The 17,665-nt window shown below is 43.6% G+C and overlaps 1 protein-coding gene across 1 annotated transcript in view; it reads right to left on the bottom strand.

Moving 5' to 3' along the window:
- Positions 1-14,426, bottom strand: part of KIAA1211L (KIAA1211-like ortholog) — a 45,320-nt gene extending 30,894 nt beyond the window's left edge. The window contains exons 1-4 of the mRNA XM_012641873.1: positions 14,357-14,426; positions 9,448-9,616; positions 4,489-4,624; positions 3,969-4,133 (exon numbers count right to left, since the gene is read on the bottom strand). Of these exons, the coding sequence (XP_012497327.1) occupies positions 3,969-4,133; positions 4,489-4,624; positions 9,448-9,616; positions 14,357-14,426 (540 nt within the window). The remainder of the gene's footprint in view (positions 1-3,968; positions 4,134-4,488; positions 4,625-9,447; positions 9,617-14,356) is intronic.
- Between the last annotated feature and the right edge of the window lie 3,239 nt (positions 14,427-17,665).

Here is a 17,665-nt window from a genome sequence, read left to right as displayed (position 1 = left end):
TTAGATTTCAATTGAAGAACATAATTTTGTTTATCACCTGCTGGTTCAGTAAGCCCTCGTGAAAACAGTCTCCTCACACGTGCTGTCCCCGACAGCTGTTTCTTTTCTACCAGCCGGGAACCTCACACACAGGTGCCCAGTAGCCTCTGCTAAACTGGACGGGGAGCCAGAAAGATGACACTAGTGGAGAGTCGAGTTCCAACACAGCGACTGTACTGTCCCTGCAAACGAACAACCTCAGAGAAGAACTTATTTTCCCTGTTCACATAAAGGTCCCTCATATTTTCTAATGAAAGTATATGTTTATCCCTAAACTGATAGGATACAATCACTAAAAAGAGGGAGAATGAGTAAGAAGTAGACATAATCTATTTTAGCTCTCTTCTAGCTACTCAGATACTTACAGGAATAAAGCAAGAAAAATTATGTTAAAAATAAACCACACGACTCCTGGCCGCAACTACGTCTATGCCTGTGGCTTTGACTTCCACTGTTACAGCTGATGACGCAGGAAGTCGCTTTAGATTGGGAGATCAATACCTTTCCCAGACAATCTTCCTTAAAGGTCACAAACAGAATGTGTATATTTCAAAAATCACGCAGTTGCCCTAGTCTAGGGGAACAATGTCAAAACACTTGGAAAAATTTTTTTCTCACTGCCTAGGACCTGCGAGAACAGACAAGATGAGGCACTTCACAAATGCAGTGACTTTACAGATGAGAATGATTACATCATTTGTGACAACGTGGGCTTTCGGTCCCCTTTATAAATCCAGTACCCTGAAGGCAACAAAGGAAAAACAGCCCCTGCTCCTCCTCTGCGTGGGTCGCCCACGTTTGTACTGCCTGGGCATAGGGTCTTGGGCTCAGGCCCACTCTGGCTCCTAGGCTGGGGGCCCTGGGCATGGAGCTTAACTTCTGTGACCTCTGTCCCATGTGCAAACCCTGTGCTAGCTGTCTTGGCTGATCACCTCCCAATCCCCGCCCCAAGGGAACTCAGCTCCTCTGTCCTCAGAACCCTCACCTCGGTCTCTACTGTTCCTCTGAGAGCTCTGGGGGCCTAGAAGGGCTCATGCCTTCAAGACCAAAGAGAATCACCAGTTCTGTCTTTGCTCAGTGATGTGATTACGTGGGGTGGGGTGGGGTCTGGGGAGGAGGGCAGGGCCGGGAAGCTGGCTTATGTCTTCATGAGCCGGCTGGCAGCATTCAGAGAGCATTCACAGCTGCTTCGCTTGCTCCTAGTCACCCAATTTTTCCTGCAATCTGTGCTTCTGGATGATTCTAGAAGCAGAGGATTTAGGTCTAATGTGTGGCTTTTTGTTGGGGGAATGTGGCTCAATGGACCTAAGGAAATGGCCTGGGGTTCAGAAGCTGTTTCTGGGGTGATTCTGGTTGACAGCTGCTTTACAGTGTTTGTCCTCAAAAAGAGGGGCTTGGTCACCAAGGAGGAGCCGAGGGAGGCACAGATAGGCAGGGCCATCAGACAAGAAGCAGGGGCAGAGCTTTCGTGGGTAGTGCTGAGAAGCCCACTGGCCCTGCTGGAAGGGCAGGGACTGATCTACCTGATCTCATTTATCCTCCCCCAAACCCTCTGAGGACACAGATTCCAAGAGGTGACAAACCTGCCCAGGGCCTTGCTCCATAGTGGTGGGGTGTGTATTTGTCCCTTTGTCACCAGAGCTGGGTCTCTCTACCACCTTCCCTACCCTCATCCCAGGAGCAAGACAGACTTGTTTATCACCTTCTACCCAGTATTTCCTATTAAGCAGGAAACCTAGAATATGACTGGAGAGATGTAATTTTACCTTGAAAATCACCAGGTAAAGTTTCGTCAGTAGTTATCTCATGTGGTAATGAAGTTTGAAAAAAAATTCCACATATTTCCTGAAAACCTTATTTTGCCAGGAAATGTCACCTTGGCTGTATCATCAAATACTTGCTACTAAAGACTTTTTTTCACAATAACCTGAAGTTTCTCTGTCAAGTATGTAGGCCTGTGTAAGGCGTCACATAAAAAAAAATTAAACAGCCCATAATCCCAACCTTTTGGGATTTAAGTTGCCCTTATATCAAATGCCATGTGTTATATAAGCACATCTTAAAGGGTCTATTGTTTTTCCCTCTCAAACAGCCAACTGTGCACAAAAAACTTTGAGGCTTCAAAATGTGATCACTGTTTCTTCAAAACCACAATGATAAAGATTACCTTTTTTTTTAAGTCTCAAAGACCCACAGTTTGGTTTCCTATGAAGCTAGTGGATTTTTCACATTATCCAATAATTGATAAAATCTCAGAACATTTTTTAAAAAATAAAGTAACCACAGGAGGGAAGCCACGAAAGACAAGGTCAGCCCTGGCCCAACGTGAGCGGAATTTGTGCATCCCGGTGCTGTGCGGGTTGGGAGCTGGGCTTGCTCTTTAACGATGAACAGGTTTAGAAACTATCTGTTCTTCTTCCTGCCTGTTCTGGCTAAAGGCAGAGAACAGGATGCTGTGAGAAGCAGGGATCTGTGGGATGGGAGGAGGCAGAGTCAGTCAACATTGAGTAACAAGGCAGCTCCCAACAGACATCTCCCTACCATGTGGCCCAGAAATACAGAAGTCACATCTGCTCCCAAGAAGGGGATGCTGAAACGGCACACCTGAGTATTTCAAGGTGTTAAGGGGTACAGGGTCAGCTCGGTGGAGTTTAGGAAACAGACTACACTGTCCTTCCCAATCTCCCTCCCTTCTCCTCGAGGCTGGACAGCAGGCATGGGTAGCCCACTGTCTTCAGACCCGGCTCCTGCAGTGAGGAAGGACAGGTTCAACCTGCAACAGAATTTTGGAGGGAATAATTCTCTAGCCAGCTTCGTGTGAGCCCCCCAAGCCTGGGTCCTACTTAAAGTTAGCCAGACCACAGTCCTCCTTCTGCCTGTTCATCAGTGACTCTCTGGAACGCACACCTACGCACAAAAGTTAGATCTGCTGAGGCTTCTAGGCATCCCAGTTGAAGTGGCTGTTGAATATAATTCAGGGCAGCACAGGATCCGCAAGGCGGTGGCTCACAATGAACCCCCCACTTCACTGCGAACACCCCTCGCCCGGGCCAGAGGTGACAGTGTTCCAAAGATGCACGGGGCAGGTATGTGGCTATAAAAAATAAACTCTGGCCTTTATTTGTTTTTCAAGTGTCAGCATAACTCAGATAACTCCAACTCTATCCACCCCCACAGCAAGACTTGTCCACATGGGAAAAATAATAATCTATTTTTATCATTTATGTACCATTACCTTGTATGGGTGCTAAGTATTCTTGCCACAATAAAATAAAATTTTAAAAGTCGGCAGCACCATGAGCTATGTTGTTAATGCGTGAAACAGAGCTCTATTCCTCAGCCTCCTCCTCTGGATTCTACCAAGGTGGTATGTTCCTCCACCCCACCCCGCTGAGGTCATAAACTCCTCTCCTGCTTGTCAACCCCTCCCTGCTGCCCTGTTTGCCAGCAACATACCTCACATTACTACCCCTAAACCACCTCGTTCTCACGGTCATAAGACTCAGACTTGAGGGCCCAGATTAAGTGTTATATGTCTGCTACTCCCTTCTCCCTGCGGCCAATCGTCATGACAACGGAAGACAGACACAAAGGTGTTTCCCTTCTCCCTTCTGTGAAATGGGCTGTGGGTCTGGCCATCTGCTCAGACAGGAAAGACTAGGTATGGAGTCGATTGTATCAGACCTGTCACCATCACAAAAAATGTTACCAAAACCACATCTCCTAACCAGACCTGAATGTCTGCCCCAAGAATGAAAAATAAATACAGCACAGGAGTTGACCATAGGTGCCAGTGACCTGGCCTGCCACAGGGTGCACGGCCTCACCCACCCATGGAGATCTCAGGGAGACATACAAGGGTCCCCTGAGCTCTGGCGCCCTCCGTGGCAGAGGCGGGTGTGACCTGCAGTGGGATAGGCTGCACTTGCCTTTATGGTCGTGCCAGGACCCACGTCGTGCAGCAGGGACATCTCCGGGGGGCTCCTGGGCAGCCCGTCGTCCTCAGAGCTCATGCCAGCATCTTCTCCCCGCTTGGCAGGAAGCACCCCTGGAGGAGGCGGCGGCCCCATTTTCACATTACACTGTATTTTTAACTAGATTGGAATAAAGAACATTTGCTCCTATTTTTATCAACGACATTTATCATTTATCAACAAATCCTCTTGATCCAACTCATTCATTCAGGAAATGTCTTGGACACCCTTGCATGGCACAGAGAACTGAACTGAACGCACGCCCGCACCAGCTCCCTGGCTGCCATCTCTTGCTCATTCATCGAAGAATGAGTCAAGACCCGGTTGTAACTCATTTGGTGTGTCTTGGGAGGGTTATCGCGTGTGTGTGATTCTACTTCACAGTATATCAAATAAACTGAGCAGGAATCATTCAAACACTTCTCAATTGATATTTGACAGACATACCAAGTGACACAGCGGAGGAGAGGTTTACCTGCAGAGCTTTAATCCGATCACACACATTTTCTTGGGAAAACACTCGCACAGGCCGAGCAGGGTCCTGTCCGGACTCAGGAATGAAAATACTGTCATGTGAGAGGGCCCGGCTACCCAGCGTGCCCCTCGACTCCCTAGGATGAAAGAGCTGCTGTGAGATTCTGCCCACCTCCGCCTCTTCCTGGCCCCGAGGGGACTCGGAATGAGAAAGGGGGAGGTGGGTTAACAGCACATCATACAACACACCCTCTGCTGCGTTTGCTTGTTGGTTGCCCCTGACTTCAGTTTAGCCCCACACTGTCCAATGCCACAGTCAAATATCAGGAGCATTGTAGAGGTAGGAATTTTCCTAAGAGACCTAAAGGTTGTGTGAATTCTTTAGGTCTTTTTATTAATGGAAAAACCAAGGTCTGGCAAGGTGTGAGGTCCAAGACAGCAGGCCTGCAGAGAGGGAGGGCTGGCAGAGCCCGGATCTGAGGAAGCCTGTGGCGGATGCCCAGGGAGGGGGAGACCATGCCTTGTGGGCAAACGCGCAGCTCCTCGGTGGGCTGGAGGCTGTGTTTGCACAGCAGGCTGAGGGCCTGCCTGCCTCACAAGACGGTCCAAAACACACATCCATGGCTGGTTTGAAATGAGAGCTACAGATCTGCAAAGCCATGGCCTCTGTTTATTACCCGGCACCATCCGTGCAACCCTACCTCTGTGCCTAGGTCCTGGAGCAGAGGTGGCAGGCCCTTCTGTCATCACCACCCCAGCCCCTTCCCCAGCTCTGAGCTCAAGGATCTGATTTGGAACTGAACCCACAGGACATTCACAAAATGTCCCGAGAGGATGTGGGAATTAGCCATCAGATTTTCCTAGCAGCGGTGGCTGCCTGAACAATAGGTGGAAGGAGATGATTGAGGCCTGGATGACGAGGGAAGGAAAGCCTGCCTCTGCGCAGACGGCATCTTGTGCACACCAACCCCACCCCCGTCCTCCGGCCTTCCCCAGGCATCCTGTCCGCTGTGGGGCACTGGGTTTCAGAGGTGTGGCCCTGCCCCACTGCAGATCAAATTGTGTCGGTTAATGATGCTCCCTCGTCCCTAAACTCCTTCCAAGGCTGCGACAGTAAGGCATGGCTCCCAGAAGGGTGTGTCCTTGCATTTCTGGGAGGGAATCGAGCCAAGTGAAAGAGCCAGGCCCTCCCTGCCAAGGGTAGCTCTTAACCCCAAGGTCACACATGCACCTGGAGTCCCCTCCTACAGTGGACACTTTCGGCCACACCCTCTAGAAAACACAACTACTGCCTACACACCTCATTCTGGGTGTCGCTAGGAGCAGAGCACGAAGAGGCCTCCAGAAAAATACACTGGGAAGAATACAAAATGCCACAGGCACAAGGCCATTCGATACAGCAACATTTATAAAAGCAAAAGATGGAAACCAACCCAAATGTCCCACAGTTGGTGTCTAACTGAATAAAACATGGAATGTCATATAATGCAGGACTCTGCAGCTGACCGAATGGGTGAGGAAGATATAGATACACTGTACACAGGCATTGCCAGATTACACTAAGGAAAAAAATAACAAATGGTGCAGAACAACGTTCATGGTGTGTTTGCTCTGTGTGGGGAAAAAGGAGTACGAATATACACGTGTGTTTGCTTATATTTCTAAGAATAAAAATAGAAGGATAAATAACAAATGAATAAAATTAGTTTCCTTTGGGGGACAGAAAAAACTAGATATGGATACAGGGTGCAAAGGTACCTACATTTAAAATTTTATCTTTGAAACTCTGTAAATGTTTTACATAATTAAAAGATAAAATCAAACTCAATGGGAAATGAAGCAATCTCTAAAACTAGAAAACAGAAACAAACAAACCTAATTCTATATGAGATTGTAGGCATGATCACACAGAGCAAAGAATGATTTCAAGTGACTTTGACTCTACTTCCAGAATAGCATAAATTCTAAGAACAACAACAAAAACTCCAAAGATATCAAATTGCACTCAGTAGTACCAGTCGTAACATTAGTAGTAACAGTGATAAAAATAGCAAAGATATCAAATTACACTGTGTAGTCTCCTTAGTAGTAACACTGATTAAAAGACAGTGCAAAACAATGTTTATAGTGTATAACTTCTGTGTAGGAAAGGGGATAGTGAAATTATCATAAATATATGATAGGATAAATAAGTAATTTTGTTATCATCATAAGGGGCCAAGGTTTCCCTGTAAGAAAGAAGAAAACACAAAGAATCAAAGAAGTAAAAGTGTTGCCTTATTAAAATTTAATTGAAATATCAGGGAATTAATGAATTAATGATTTGTTTTTTTCTTGGGAAATAAAACGTATTTCCTAGCTATATTCTGGAAAGGTCTAGGATATAGACCAATGGCAGGCAACTAGCAATCATCACCTAGCAACCAGACTGTGGTCTCTAAAAACCATTTCACACGACAAGGAAGGAACCAGGGCCCCGTGAAGAAAGCGCTGATTCCAGGTCTGGGGCAGGAAATGTGCAAAATAAACCTGAGATTTCCCATTGTGCAAGAAAGCAAGGAAGCTCTCAAAGATGAATGGGGTCACATCAAAAGAACCCAGGAGCTAATCTGAAATGACTCTCAATAGCCTAAAATGGAACAATTTGAACATTTTTTTTAAAGGCCGGTCAAGTGAAATTTGAACATTAAAGTGAATATAGACTATCATGGATTAAAGCAAATCAAATATATAAAAATCAGTGTATTCACAATGATACCTGAAGGGGGGAAAAGAAAAGAAAAAACAAAACTCATTGGTCACTACCGGAAGTTGCTAGGGTACCAGGTCATTACTCTGAGGGTGGATCAATAAAAGGAGAACCAAGCATTACCCTGACTTTCCTGCACAGATTGCATCTCAGAGTAACCAAGCAGTTGATGAAGGTTGGGGCAGGGATAGCAATGACACCCTGAACCCGCTGCTGGAAAGCGTGACGCGATGTGACAACACCAGCACCACCCTGAACCTGCACCTAATCCAACCTCTAGCTCCATCTCACGGTTTACGAGGACTCGAGGGAATACAGGAAAGGGTTAGCAAACCAAGAGTAAGCAAATTCAGAATGTGGGACATTCTGCAGGGCAACCAGCCCTGCTCCTCCATCAGATTAATGACATGAAACAAAGGGAGGAGGCTGGAGGGAAGCTTATAGTTTAAGGGACTTAAGAAGCACAGTCACATGGACACAGACAGGATAAATGAGCATCACCTTTTCAACACACAGGGTCCCATGTGGTTTGGCAGCACTAACACGCTTTAGCGACTAGAGCTGTTTTGATGGATGAGAAGTTGCCACAGACTTATGCAGGGGCCAAGAGTACCCTTAACCATCTCACTTCTTCCTCTGGACTACCCTCTAAAAATGTCTTTGCACTTCCCAGGCCTCATCATACCCCACCCCCAATCTTGCCTGCCTAGCATCAATCCCAGCAGACTGCTCCTAGTCACTGAGGGCCAGCTCCCTGCTAGGTGCTAGGAACGCAAAGATAAACAGGACACTGTCCCCCTGTTTCTGTGGGCTCCTATGAAGAGAAGACATGGAGAAGTGAACAGGTCACTTAACCCTGGTTCGTCCCTCCAGCTGGGCTCCTGCCCGTGGTTGGAGGGGCCACTCCCAGGCCTGTCTCCCCAACACCAGAACTGTGTGCTGTAGTCAAGAGACGGGGTGGGTGGGGTGGGTGCTATATCTTCCATGGGGCATTTATTAAGTGATGGCATTTAATAATTAGTAATATTATTACAATAACATCTCGCTCCCCAAGGGTTCAGAGTGCATTGCCTAGAAAATGCATGCATGGTCTACATCCCTTCCACGCTTCACAAGGTACAATGCGAGTCTATCAGGCTCCCTGCTAGCACGCACATGCGTATGCACGCACGCACGCACGCACACACTCACACACACACACACACACACACACGCACACACACACACATACAAAACCCAAAACGCAACAAAAAAACTGGAAAAAAAAAATCCAATCTCCTCTTCAGTCATTTGGTGCCACCAAGTGGCCAGTATAATTGCTACTCCTTTAAAAACTGGCGAGCAGGCTGGGAAGGGGACAGGACACCATTATTGGGAGCTAAGGCGTGGGACCCCATCTCAGCCCGGTCTGCTCCCCAAACCCGAAGGATATTATGCTTTCTGAAGAGTTTTGTCCTCAAATTAAAGGGCCAATGTTGTTTAAAAGAAAACGTAGAAGCTGGCATAGCAACGGCACAGAAATAACTGCTGCAATAGCTGGAGCATATGTATTGTAACTATATTTTGATGACATGCAAGTTACAAAAATAAGGATTTCTTCACTAGATCTCCCCAAATTTTCATACCTATTGGGTCTGTTCTTCCTAATGATATTTTTGGGTGATTTTTCTAAGACTGAAGAGCAAGAAGCCTTTTTTGCCTCCTCTTTCTCTGTCTAGTGAAAATCTTATTAGATTGCTCAACGTTCAAGTTTAGAGAAATGTATTTTTCTAGTACAGTATCCAGGTCCTCAAAAGAGTTTTAAGTCAAATTAAACCAGGGCCTACATCCTAATCCTGCCTGTCACTTTCAGCTGTAGGAAGTTGGGCAAGTTCCAAATTTTCTCTAAAGCTTATTTTGCTCATTTTGCTTATTTTGCACATAGTACTTCCTCTCCCACAATTATTGTGGACTTAAAATACATACAGCGCCCAGCACACAGCAGGTACCTACTCATGTTCCCCCCCAACTTTCTACATCCCTATGTTTGAAAAGACAGAAAACACAACTTGTATGGAAGGACTTTTAACAGAATTGCCCAGGAGGAAAGGAGGCTCAGAAGCCAGCAAGTGACCGTGATAATGAAGTGGAGTATTCGGGTTCTCCTGTGCCCAGACATCGCCCCCTTCCTGTTGGAGCACACGAGCCCGAGGGATGTAAAAGGCAACTTACTCCAGCTCATCCTCGGAGTCATAGCCCACCGGCCCTGACTCGATGGCAATGACCTCAGTCCTCGCCTGACTTTGTTTCCAGGTGCTACTTCCTGTGGACGAAGGAGATTCCTTTCTCTTCTTCTTCCCAAAGAACTTCTTAAAGGTTTTGAATTTCGATTTTTTCTTTCCTGTACAGATTTTTAAAAACACCACATAAATAAGCAAGAGCACGTGTTTATGTGCATGTGTGAAATGTGCACATAAAGGAAAGAATGCAAGAGTTCTACCCATGCATCAGTCATTTGCTTCTGAAAACTCCATTTTCTATACAAAAGTACATGGTATACCAGTTTTGCATGCTTGAAAACAAATCTTGATTTCTGTTTATCTAGGATATTTAAATATATGAGCCTTGAACACTTTGGAGCATGATCATAGAATCAAAACAAGCAACTTTCCTCTCACGTGAAATCAAGTTTTAATGTCTAAAACATACATAGTGAAAAATACAAGTCCTGATGGGGCAAAGGCTGTGTGACTACCCAAATTATTTTAAAAAATAATTCTCAAATACTTCACCTACCACGGACATCAGAGGATTGTCCTCGTGGGCAAGAGGTGGCTCACTGGGACACTAATGCATGACAAGCTAACACCTCTTGTTGAGAAAAGTTAGCCAGCAGTGGGCATCCCCGGGGTGGGAGGGTGTGGCCAGGCTGAGCCTAACTCTACTATGCTTCGTAGATTGACCGTTAGAATTTACAACACTTTTTAACAGTTTGTCGTTGCTTCTCTGATGTCATCTTTACCCACAAATTCTATCATACCCAGGATCCCCTGATTTCACATTAGCAGTTCAGCAAACTTCATTCCTTTCCTTCAGAATATTTATGAGAACTGACAGTAAAAGGAAGCCTAGATTCAGGATGCTGTCTAATACACCCTGAAAATTTGTTAAAGAAATTTTTAATTATTAGTTTGATAAGTAAATAATGTAAAAAACTGAATTTCTTTAGGAAAAAATAAGATCTTTCTATTATGTTTACATTAATGCCCCCTTGCAAAGTTTGCATGATGGTGACCTCATATGGAGAATTACTTAGGATTACTCTAGTAGGAATTCCTACATCATTTTAGGTGGAACGAACCCCTCTCCAAAGGGAAATTAGTTCTACAGCAAAGATTTCTTAACTTCTAGTGGAAGTTTTCTTCCTTTTATAATCACAAAATGTTTATGTTAACAGATGGTTCTCAATGAGTATTTACTATTTTTTTAAATTTATTTATTTTCTTTTTTTTTAAATTTCAGGATATTATGGGGGTATTTACTATTTTCAAAGACTCTTGAGAGTTTTCTGTACTTGGTCAGGACACCATCTGGCTTTTACCCAGGAAACAAATCGGCACGCATCCCTGAAGGCCTGAATAAATATACAGCCTCAGTATCTTGACAGTCAAAGATGCCGCTTACAGCATTAATTGTGCGGGTAAAAGTGTGGCTACAAAGACCCAGAGCATAATCATCGTGCCGTTTGTTCCATTGGCAAGGGTTAGTCAGCCATCCATTGTTCCTGTTACATTTCTTTTCCTGGGAGGCTTTGCAGTTCAATTTCTTTAATGATTATGGGAGTAGTCAGTTTTCTATTTCTTGAATCTATTTTACTGCAGAACATTTTTTCTAGAAACTTTTCTTTTTCTAAATCTTCAAATTTACTGGCAGTTATTAATAATATCCTTTTATTGTTCTAGCATTTGTAACATCTGTAGTGATACCTCCTTTCTCATTCCTTATGTTAATTATTTGTGCCTCCTCTTTTTTCTTTGCCTTTAAAAAGTTTGGCTTTGTTAATTCTCTCTATTGAATGTTTACTTTACATTGTCTTAATTTCTGTTCTTATCTTTATTCTTTCCTCCTTCCTACTTTCCTCAGATTTACTTTGCTATTTTTTAAAAAACTTCTTGTGAGGAACACTTAGCTATTAATTTTTAGACTTTCTGTTTTTATAATATGTATATTTAAAGCAATACATTTCCCTCTAAATCTGTTTTAGCTGCATCTACATGTTGTGAAATATAGTATTTCCATTACGGTTCGGCTGAAAATATTTTCTGATTTCCATTATAATACCTTCTTAGACCTATGGGTTATTTAGGAGAGAATGTCTTCATTTCTAAGGAGTTGGGGGATTCTCTAACTATCTTCCTGTTATTAACTTCTAGCTTAATTGCATTGTGGTCAGATAATGTACTCTGATCTGGATCAATTCAAATGTTGAGACTTACTTTATGGCTTACCAAATGAATTACAATTTTTGTAACTGTTCCTGGTATGTCTGAAAATAATGCATTTTCTTCAGTGTTGTATATATTACAATTAGGATAAGACCTTCATTGTGTTGCCCAAATACTTTATATCTTTACTGATTTTTTAATATGTTTGTTCTACCAATTACTCAGAGATATGTTAAAAATAACCCACTCTATAGATTTGCTTACTTATCTTAATTTAGTTGTCATTTCTACTTTACAACTTTTGACATTATGTTAATGCATAGAAATGTAAAATTATTATCTTGCTGGGGAATTGAAACTTTTATGAAATGGCCCTTTTCTAGTTATATTTTTTGCCTTAAATTTTATCTTGACTGCTATTAATACAGGTCAAGCATCCCAAATCTGAAATGCTCCAAATTCTGAAACTTTTTTATTATCTTCAAACATAGTATGCATAGTTGTTTTATAGCATGTATTTGATAATTCTGATATATGATGCCTCGTGTGTCTGTTTCTCTGGTTTCTGCTGCGTATTAGTTTACTAGTGTTGCTGTAACAAAGTACCACACACTGGGTGGCTTACACAACAGAAATGTATTGTCTCGCAGTTCAAGGGTAAGAGGCTGAAGTTAAGGTGTTGTCGGCATGGTTGGTTCCTTCTGAGGGCTGTGATGGAGAAATCTGTTCCGTGTCTATCCCCTAACTTCTGGTGGTTTAGTGTTCTCCTTGTATGCATGTCTGTGTCCAAGTTTCCCCTTCCTATAAGGATTCCAGTCATATTGGATTAGGAGCCCACCCAGTATGAGCTCATCTTAACAAATTACATCTGCAATGATCCAATTTCCAAATAAAGTCACATGAGATGCTGCGGACTTCAACATATGAATTTGGGGTGACATAATTCAACCCACAGCATGTTGGTTCTCATTCATGGTGTCCTGCTGCTTTATATGTCTGGTTATCACTGCCTATACGCTTATCATAGTACTGAAAATATTTTCTCTAATAATTTGAAATCTATATAGAAGGCACCTTCCTTTATAGAACATTGCTTGTTTCTGGGGTTCCTTCCAGTCTAATAGCACTATTAACCAAGTTCAAGGGTTGAGGTTCTCTGAATTACCCAAGTGATGCAAATTCAAGCTACAAATCTACACAAGGGTTGGTTTACTCTTGGTTCACACTTACTCAGATTTTGCAGCTCCTTGGGCTCCCACCTAATCATAGGGAGCATCTTCTATTAGACAGTCTACCTGTACAGGTCCTATACTTTTATATCTGATCCTCTCTCTTACTTTCCACCTCTGAAGACATAAGAATGAAATGCAGAATTTCCAAGACTGGTAAATGATTTAAGGGCAAAAGTAGATTTTATGCTCAACTTATCTCTCTGGGTTACCGTTTTTCTTTCAATTTTGGCCTCATTATTTCTACTTTTAAAAATCTTTTAAAGAATATTCTTATCTAGAATTTTAAATTTTAAGTAGGAGAGGGTTGGTCTGAATAACTTAAGCTCACTATTTGAGAAAAGAATACTTAGTGTCTCTTTTCTAACACTGATTCTTCAGGTTGACCTTTGTAAATATTCAGAACTAGCATTTATTGAAGTTGTTTCAGGCTAATGAAATATTTATTCAAAGAGTATTTTCTTGTTTAAAATAAGTAATAATTCAGTGTCCCATAATACGAGAAAATTTGAAAGTACATTTTTTCTCTGGGCTAACCTAAAAACCCTTACCTTATATTTGGGTTTATTTAGTATGCATTGAAATATGACAGAGGAAAAGTGGTTCTAACATAGAATAATAAGAAAAATCTATCTATAATATATGAAATAGAGTCTTTGCTGAAATTAGTATCTGAAGATAGTGGCTAGCAGCTAGGATTTAATACTATTGGAAGCTGTTCCTCCTGAATTATATCAAAGAAAATAACTACTGACATTTGACTTTAAACAAGAGAGCTAAAGACCTTTGTTACCAAAATAAGGGGAATATAAATGGCTAATCTAGGGCAAAAGTACCTTGTGGTAAGATCAATTTTTTTAACGTCAATTTTACAACTCTATCAAGACGTAAATAGCACTATGTTCAGGTAACAGTAAACCAATCACATAATTGGATAACTCTAGCAATGTATTATGAGATGATGATTCATGGGCCTGAAATTTAGCTCAGTAGAGAATATGACAAAGGTCTCCTGAAAGAGAATAAAAGTCATAAAACAGAGGGATCAAAGTCTTGCTTTTGATGTAATTATTTTTATGGATAATCAGGCCGTCCTGTACTTTGCCCAACCTCCTACTGATACGTTTAGTATTTTTAGATGATAAATGAATCCATTTAGTCCTTCTCCCTTTGCTTTCAAGTCAACCAAACACGGGGACACAGTTACCTCCAGGAATGAGGAAAATGAGGTTAAAAGTCCCCATGATTGACAGAGAAGCAAAGAAGCACTGCCCTCCTGTGGCCCTAAATAATTTGGATGTGCTGTCAGTCGCAGTGTGAGGGCCCTGGGGGTTTCTGAGCACACTGGGACCCAAACCCCCGTGCTCCACACAGAGAACCCCAAAGACCTGGCTCCATCAGCCCTTCTCCCTCTACCCCACAACCAAACACAGGCTCTTCCCAGAGCCAGGGGAGTCAGGGCCTTACCTGTGCTGTCCTCTCCAAGGCCTTCTGCGGCCTCCCGAAGCTTAATGTCCATCACCCTCGTGGAAATCATGTCCAGCTCACTGAAATTAGATGTAAATTCATGTTTTAAAAACACGCTGAGCAGAAGTTACCAATGAGTTAAGTGGTGGTGACAACGGCTTTCGGCGTGACCTCATCTTGCACACACCCCAGTGAAGAGTCCCGGGCAGAGTACAGGACAGTACAGGCCAAACACACATCCACAGACACAAGTTAGTAACCGCACGGTCATTTAATCACTGACTGGAGCAATTTAATGGAGAACAGATCCCTGGAACAAATGCTTCACTAATTTACACCATGCAGATGAGGTTCCCTTCTTTCAAAAAAAGTTTTTCTCAAATTATGGGGAATTACGTTTTTCTCTTGTTTACTATAGAAAGTGTGGAAAATACAGAAAATGAAAACTACTCATAACCCCATCATCTCAGGTTAACCACAGGTCATGTTTTCATCTCCTTCCAGTATTTTTTCTTTGCAAATATTTTGTGTACATGAACACGTATATTGTATTAGGCAGCTTGGCTTCCTGATTTTCTTACTCATACCACATCATTAAAATTCTTCCTAAGTGTTGTTTTAATGGCTACATAATATTCTGATATATAGCTGCACCATCATATATTTACATTGAGTTTCTTTTTTCAACTTAATGAAAATTTCAAATAGATACAAAAGTGCAGAGAACATGAAATGCACTTAACATATGGCTAATCTTGCTTCGTCTTTTTCCCCACTCCTACTAGGTTATTTCCAAGCAAATCATCTCAGACGCTATTATCATTTCAACCATTTGGATTTGGCTTCTTCCTAAATAAAAAAATCTCTGACTCTTCATGGAAATCGAATAAATAACTATTGGTCAATATTCCAGCTACAGAATATTGAGCTGAATATGTCTCTGCCTTCTACAGCTGACTGTTAAACAGTGCACTCTACCTACGTGGACCAACACACTATTTATTTAGAAAGCTATTTCTTACTGGTAGTTACTATGATCCTCGCACTTAAAAATGAAGGCTCAAATATTTAATTACCCAATTCGTATTTACCACTTGTACACAGCACATAATAGGAAATGACGGGAGAAACACAAAGAAAATCCTTAACAGAGGAAAGGAGTCGCGGGTCTGTGCCAGAGTTGGTTCTACAATTTAGGTCTTTTTTAATGTCAATGCCAAAATGTCCATCTTCCCTACCAGCCAATTCCTTAAAAGCTGAAAAAAAAACCTTCCCTAGCTTCGGTTTTCAATTTTCGTACAATTTGGCTTTATAAAAATGTCAGCTCTGCCAAAAATTCTTCATTGGAACCTCACCAAATTTGACTCATGATCATGCTATCATTATATATAAAATGAGGGTTGGACAGAAATAATATTTTTCAAATCCTTTACCACTGTTTTAGGCTTCAAAGAACATCATTGCTTCCATTATCTCTGTTCACTGTCAAAGTAACAGACAATGCTGTTAAACAGCAGAATGATCATACTGGTTCTAGGCTGGTGGCCCAATCCAAAGCCCCGGGTGTTCCAAAAGGTCACCCCTCAAACACCCCCACTATGTTAGAGTCAGTCAGTGACCTCCTGATCCCCAGGTATCTTTTGCTGAAGGACACTGATGGAGAGGGGGCAGCCACCAGAGCATTCCAGGGAGAAGCAGTGGGGAAGGGAAATATAAGCAGCAAGAGGGAGTGTGAAAATGGTGAGCGCTGGTTAAGAGTCACCAATTATCACCCTGGGTACTGTCTCCTAGGGCTGCCACTGAGGTAGCAAACAGAAGTGCAAGAGCATTCCACTGCTTGAATTTGCAGTTAACCACAACAGCTGCACATGACTCATCAAGCGCGCAGCATATTACCTGAATTATCTCGTTTAATCCCCAAGAACTTTGAGTATTCCCCTTTTGGAGACGAGAACGTATATTAGGCAGTTTATTAACTTGCCCAAGGTAGCAAAGCTGACATCGGCCTCCATACTCACGTTGACTTTACACTCAGCAAGCGCAGGTGTTTCCGAGGCACTGGGATACAGTGACAAATGAGACCAATGTGGTCCCTGCCCCTTGCAGGTGCTGACCCAGTGAAGGGGACAGTCCTGAGCTGTCCCCAGAGGAGCTCAAGGGAAGCTGGGGAATTCAAAGGACAGAATCTCCCACTGAAATGGCTCTGCCTGCCAAGCAGCCCTGCCTAGGGTCAGGCCAGGACTCAGAGGCTGACGGAGCCCTGGGAGACCATCCATTGGCCTTAGTCTGAAAGAAGGGATTTGAGACTGCCACCATGTGTCAACTAACCTGGAAAGGATAACACTCTGGAGAAACCAGGATGTTACCCATAAAACATCCAGTCACTTCTAGCAAATGAAAGGGTCCCTGCTGGGAAGTGCTGGGAACGTGCAGGGGTGTGCGTGGAAGCGTGCACAAGCCCCCAGGGGTGAGTGTGCAGAAGGGCACCCCATCCCGCCAAACCCGGAGCAGCCCAGAGACTTAGATTTGCTCCTCCCTGGGTTGAAGGATGTGGCTGCAAGAAAGCTGCTCAGGGCAGAGGGTTCGGGAGCAGGCAGAGGGTGGGAGGACCGAGGGGTCCCAGTCTCCCCTGTGTAGGTCCTTCCACCCTCCTCCTGGCAGGCAGATGCAGAGAGCACCCCCAGACTGTCAAGACTGCCAGCAGACTCACACATGGAGGCAAAGGTCACCCTCAGATGAAGGGACAGCAATGGGGCTCATGTCACGTGGGAGGTTTTAGAACCTGCTCATGTTTTATGTCCCAAATGTCTTCATACTAATAATACGGGGCAGAGGAAAAGGAGCCGAGACTTGGATGTCAGGCAGCCCTGGGATTGCTTCTTCACCCCACCACCTACCAGCACTGGGCCTCACGCACGAAAGGGGGATAACAATGCTGTATTTAAATGGGCCCAGAACACAGCACATAGCAGGCACAAGCTGAGAACTGCTGTTGGTCCATTCAGCCCGTTCTTTGCCGTGTGCTCCCATCTACGCACAAACACACCCAAGTATACGTGACCGACACACCCTGGCAGCAGGTGAGCGTCAGTCTCCTTGAGCAAATGGTTCACTGTAGAGTCACTGCTATCACCCACAGGACAAGACACTGGACTCCCAGTGTTTCCTGATCCCCACAGCCTGAGGGACTCCAACTGCTGCCAGGTAACTGATAAAAACACATTCAAAGGTCACGGAGGACGTCTGCCCTGTGAGACTGCAGAGTGCACAGATGGAGAACCGTCCCCTTCAGGTGGACATTTCCGCTGG

The sequence above is a fragment of the Propithecus coquereli genome, unplaced genomic scaffold (genome assembly GCF_000956105.1).
Source record: "Propithecus coquereli isolate 6110/MARCELLA unplaced genomic scaffold, Pcoq_1.0 Scaffold171, whole genome shotgun sequence".
Lineage (NCBI taxonomy): Eukaryota > Metazoa > Chordata > Mammalia > Primates > Indriidae > Propithecus > Propithecus coquereli.
Note: the sequence above shows the minus strand (reverse complement) of the source record. Positions and strands in the feature narration are given on the sequence as shown.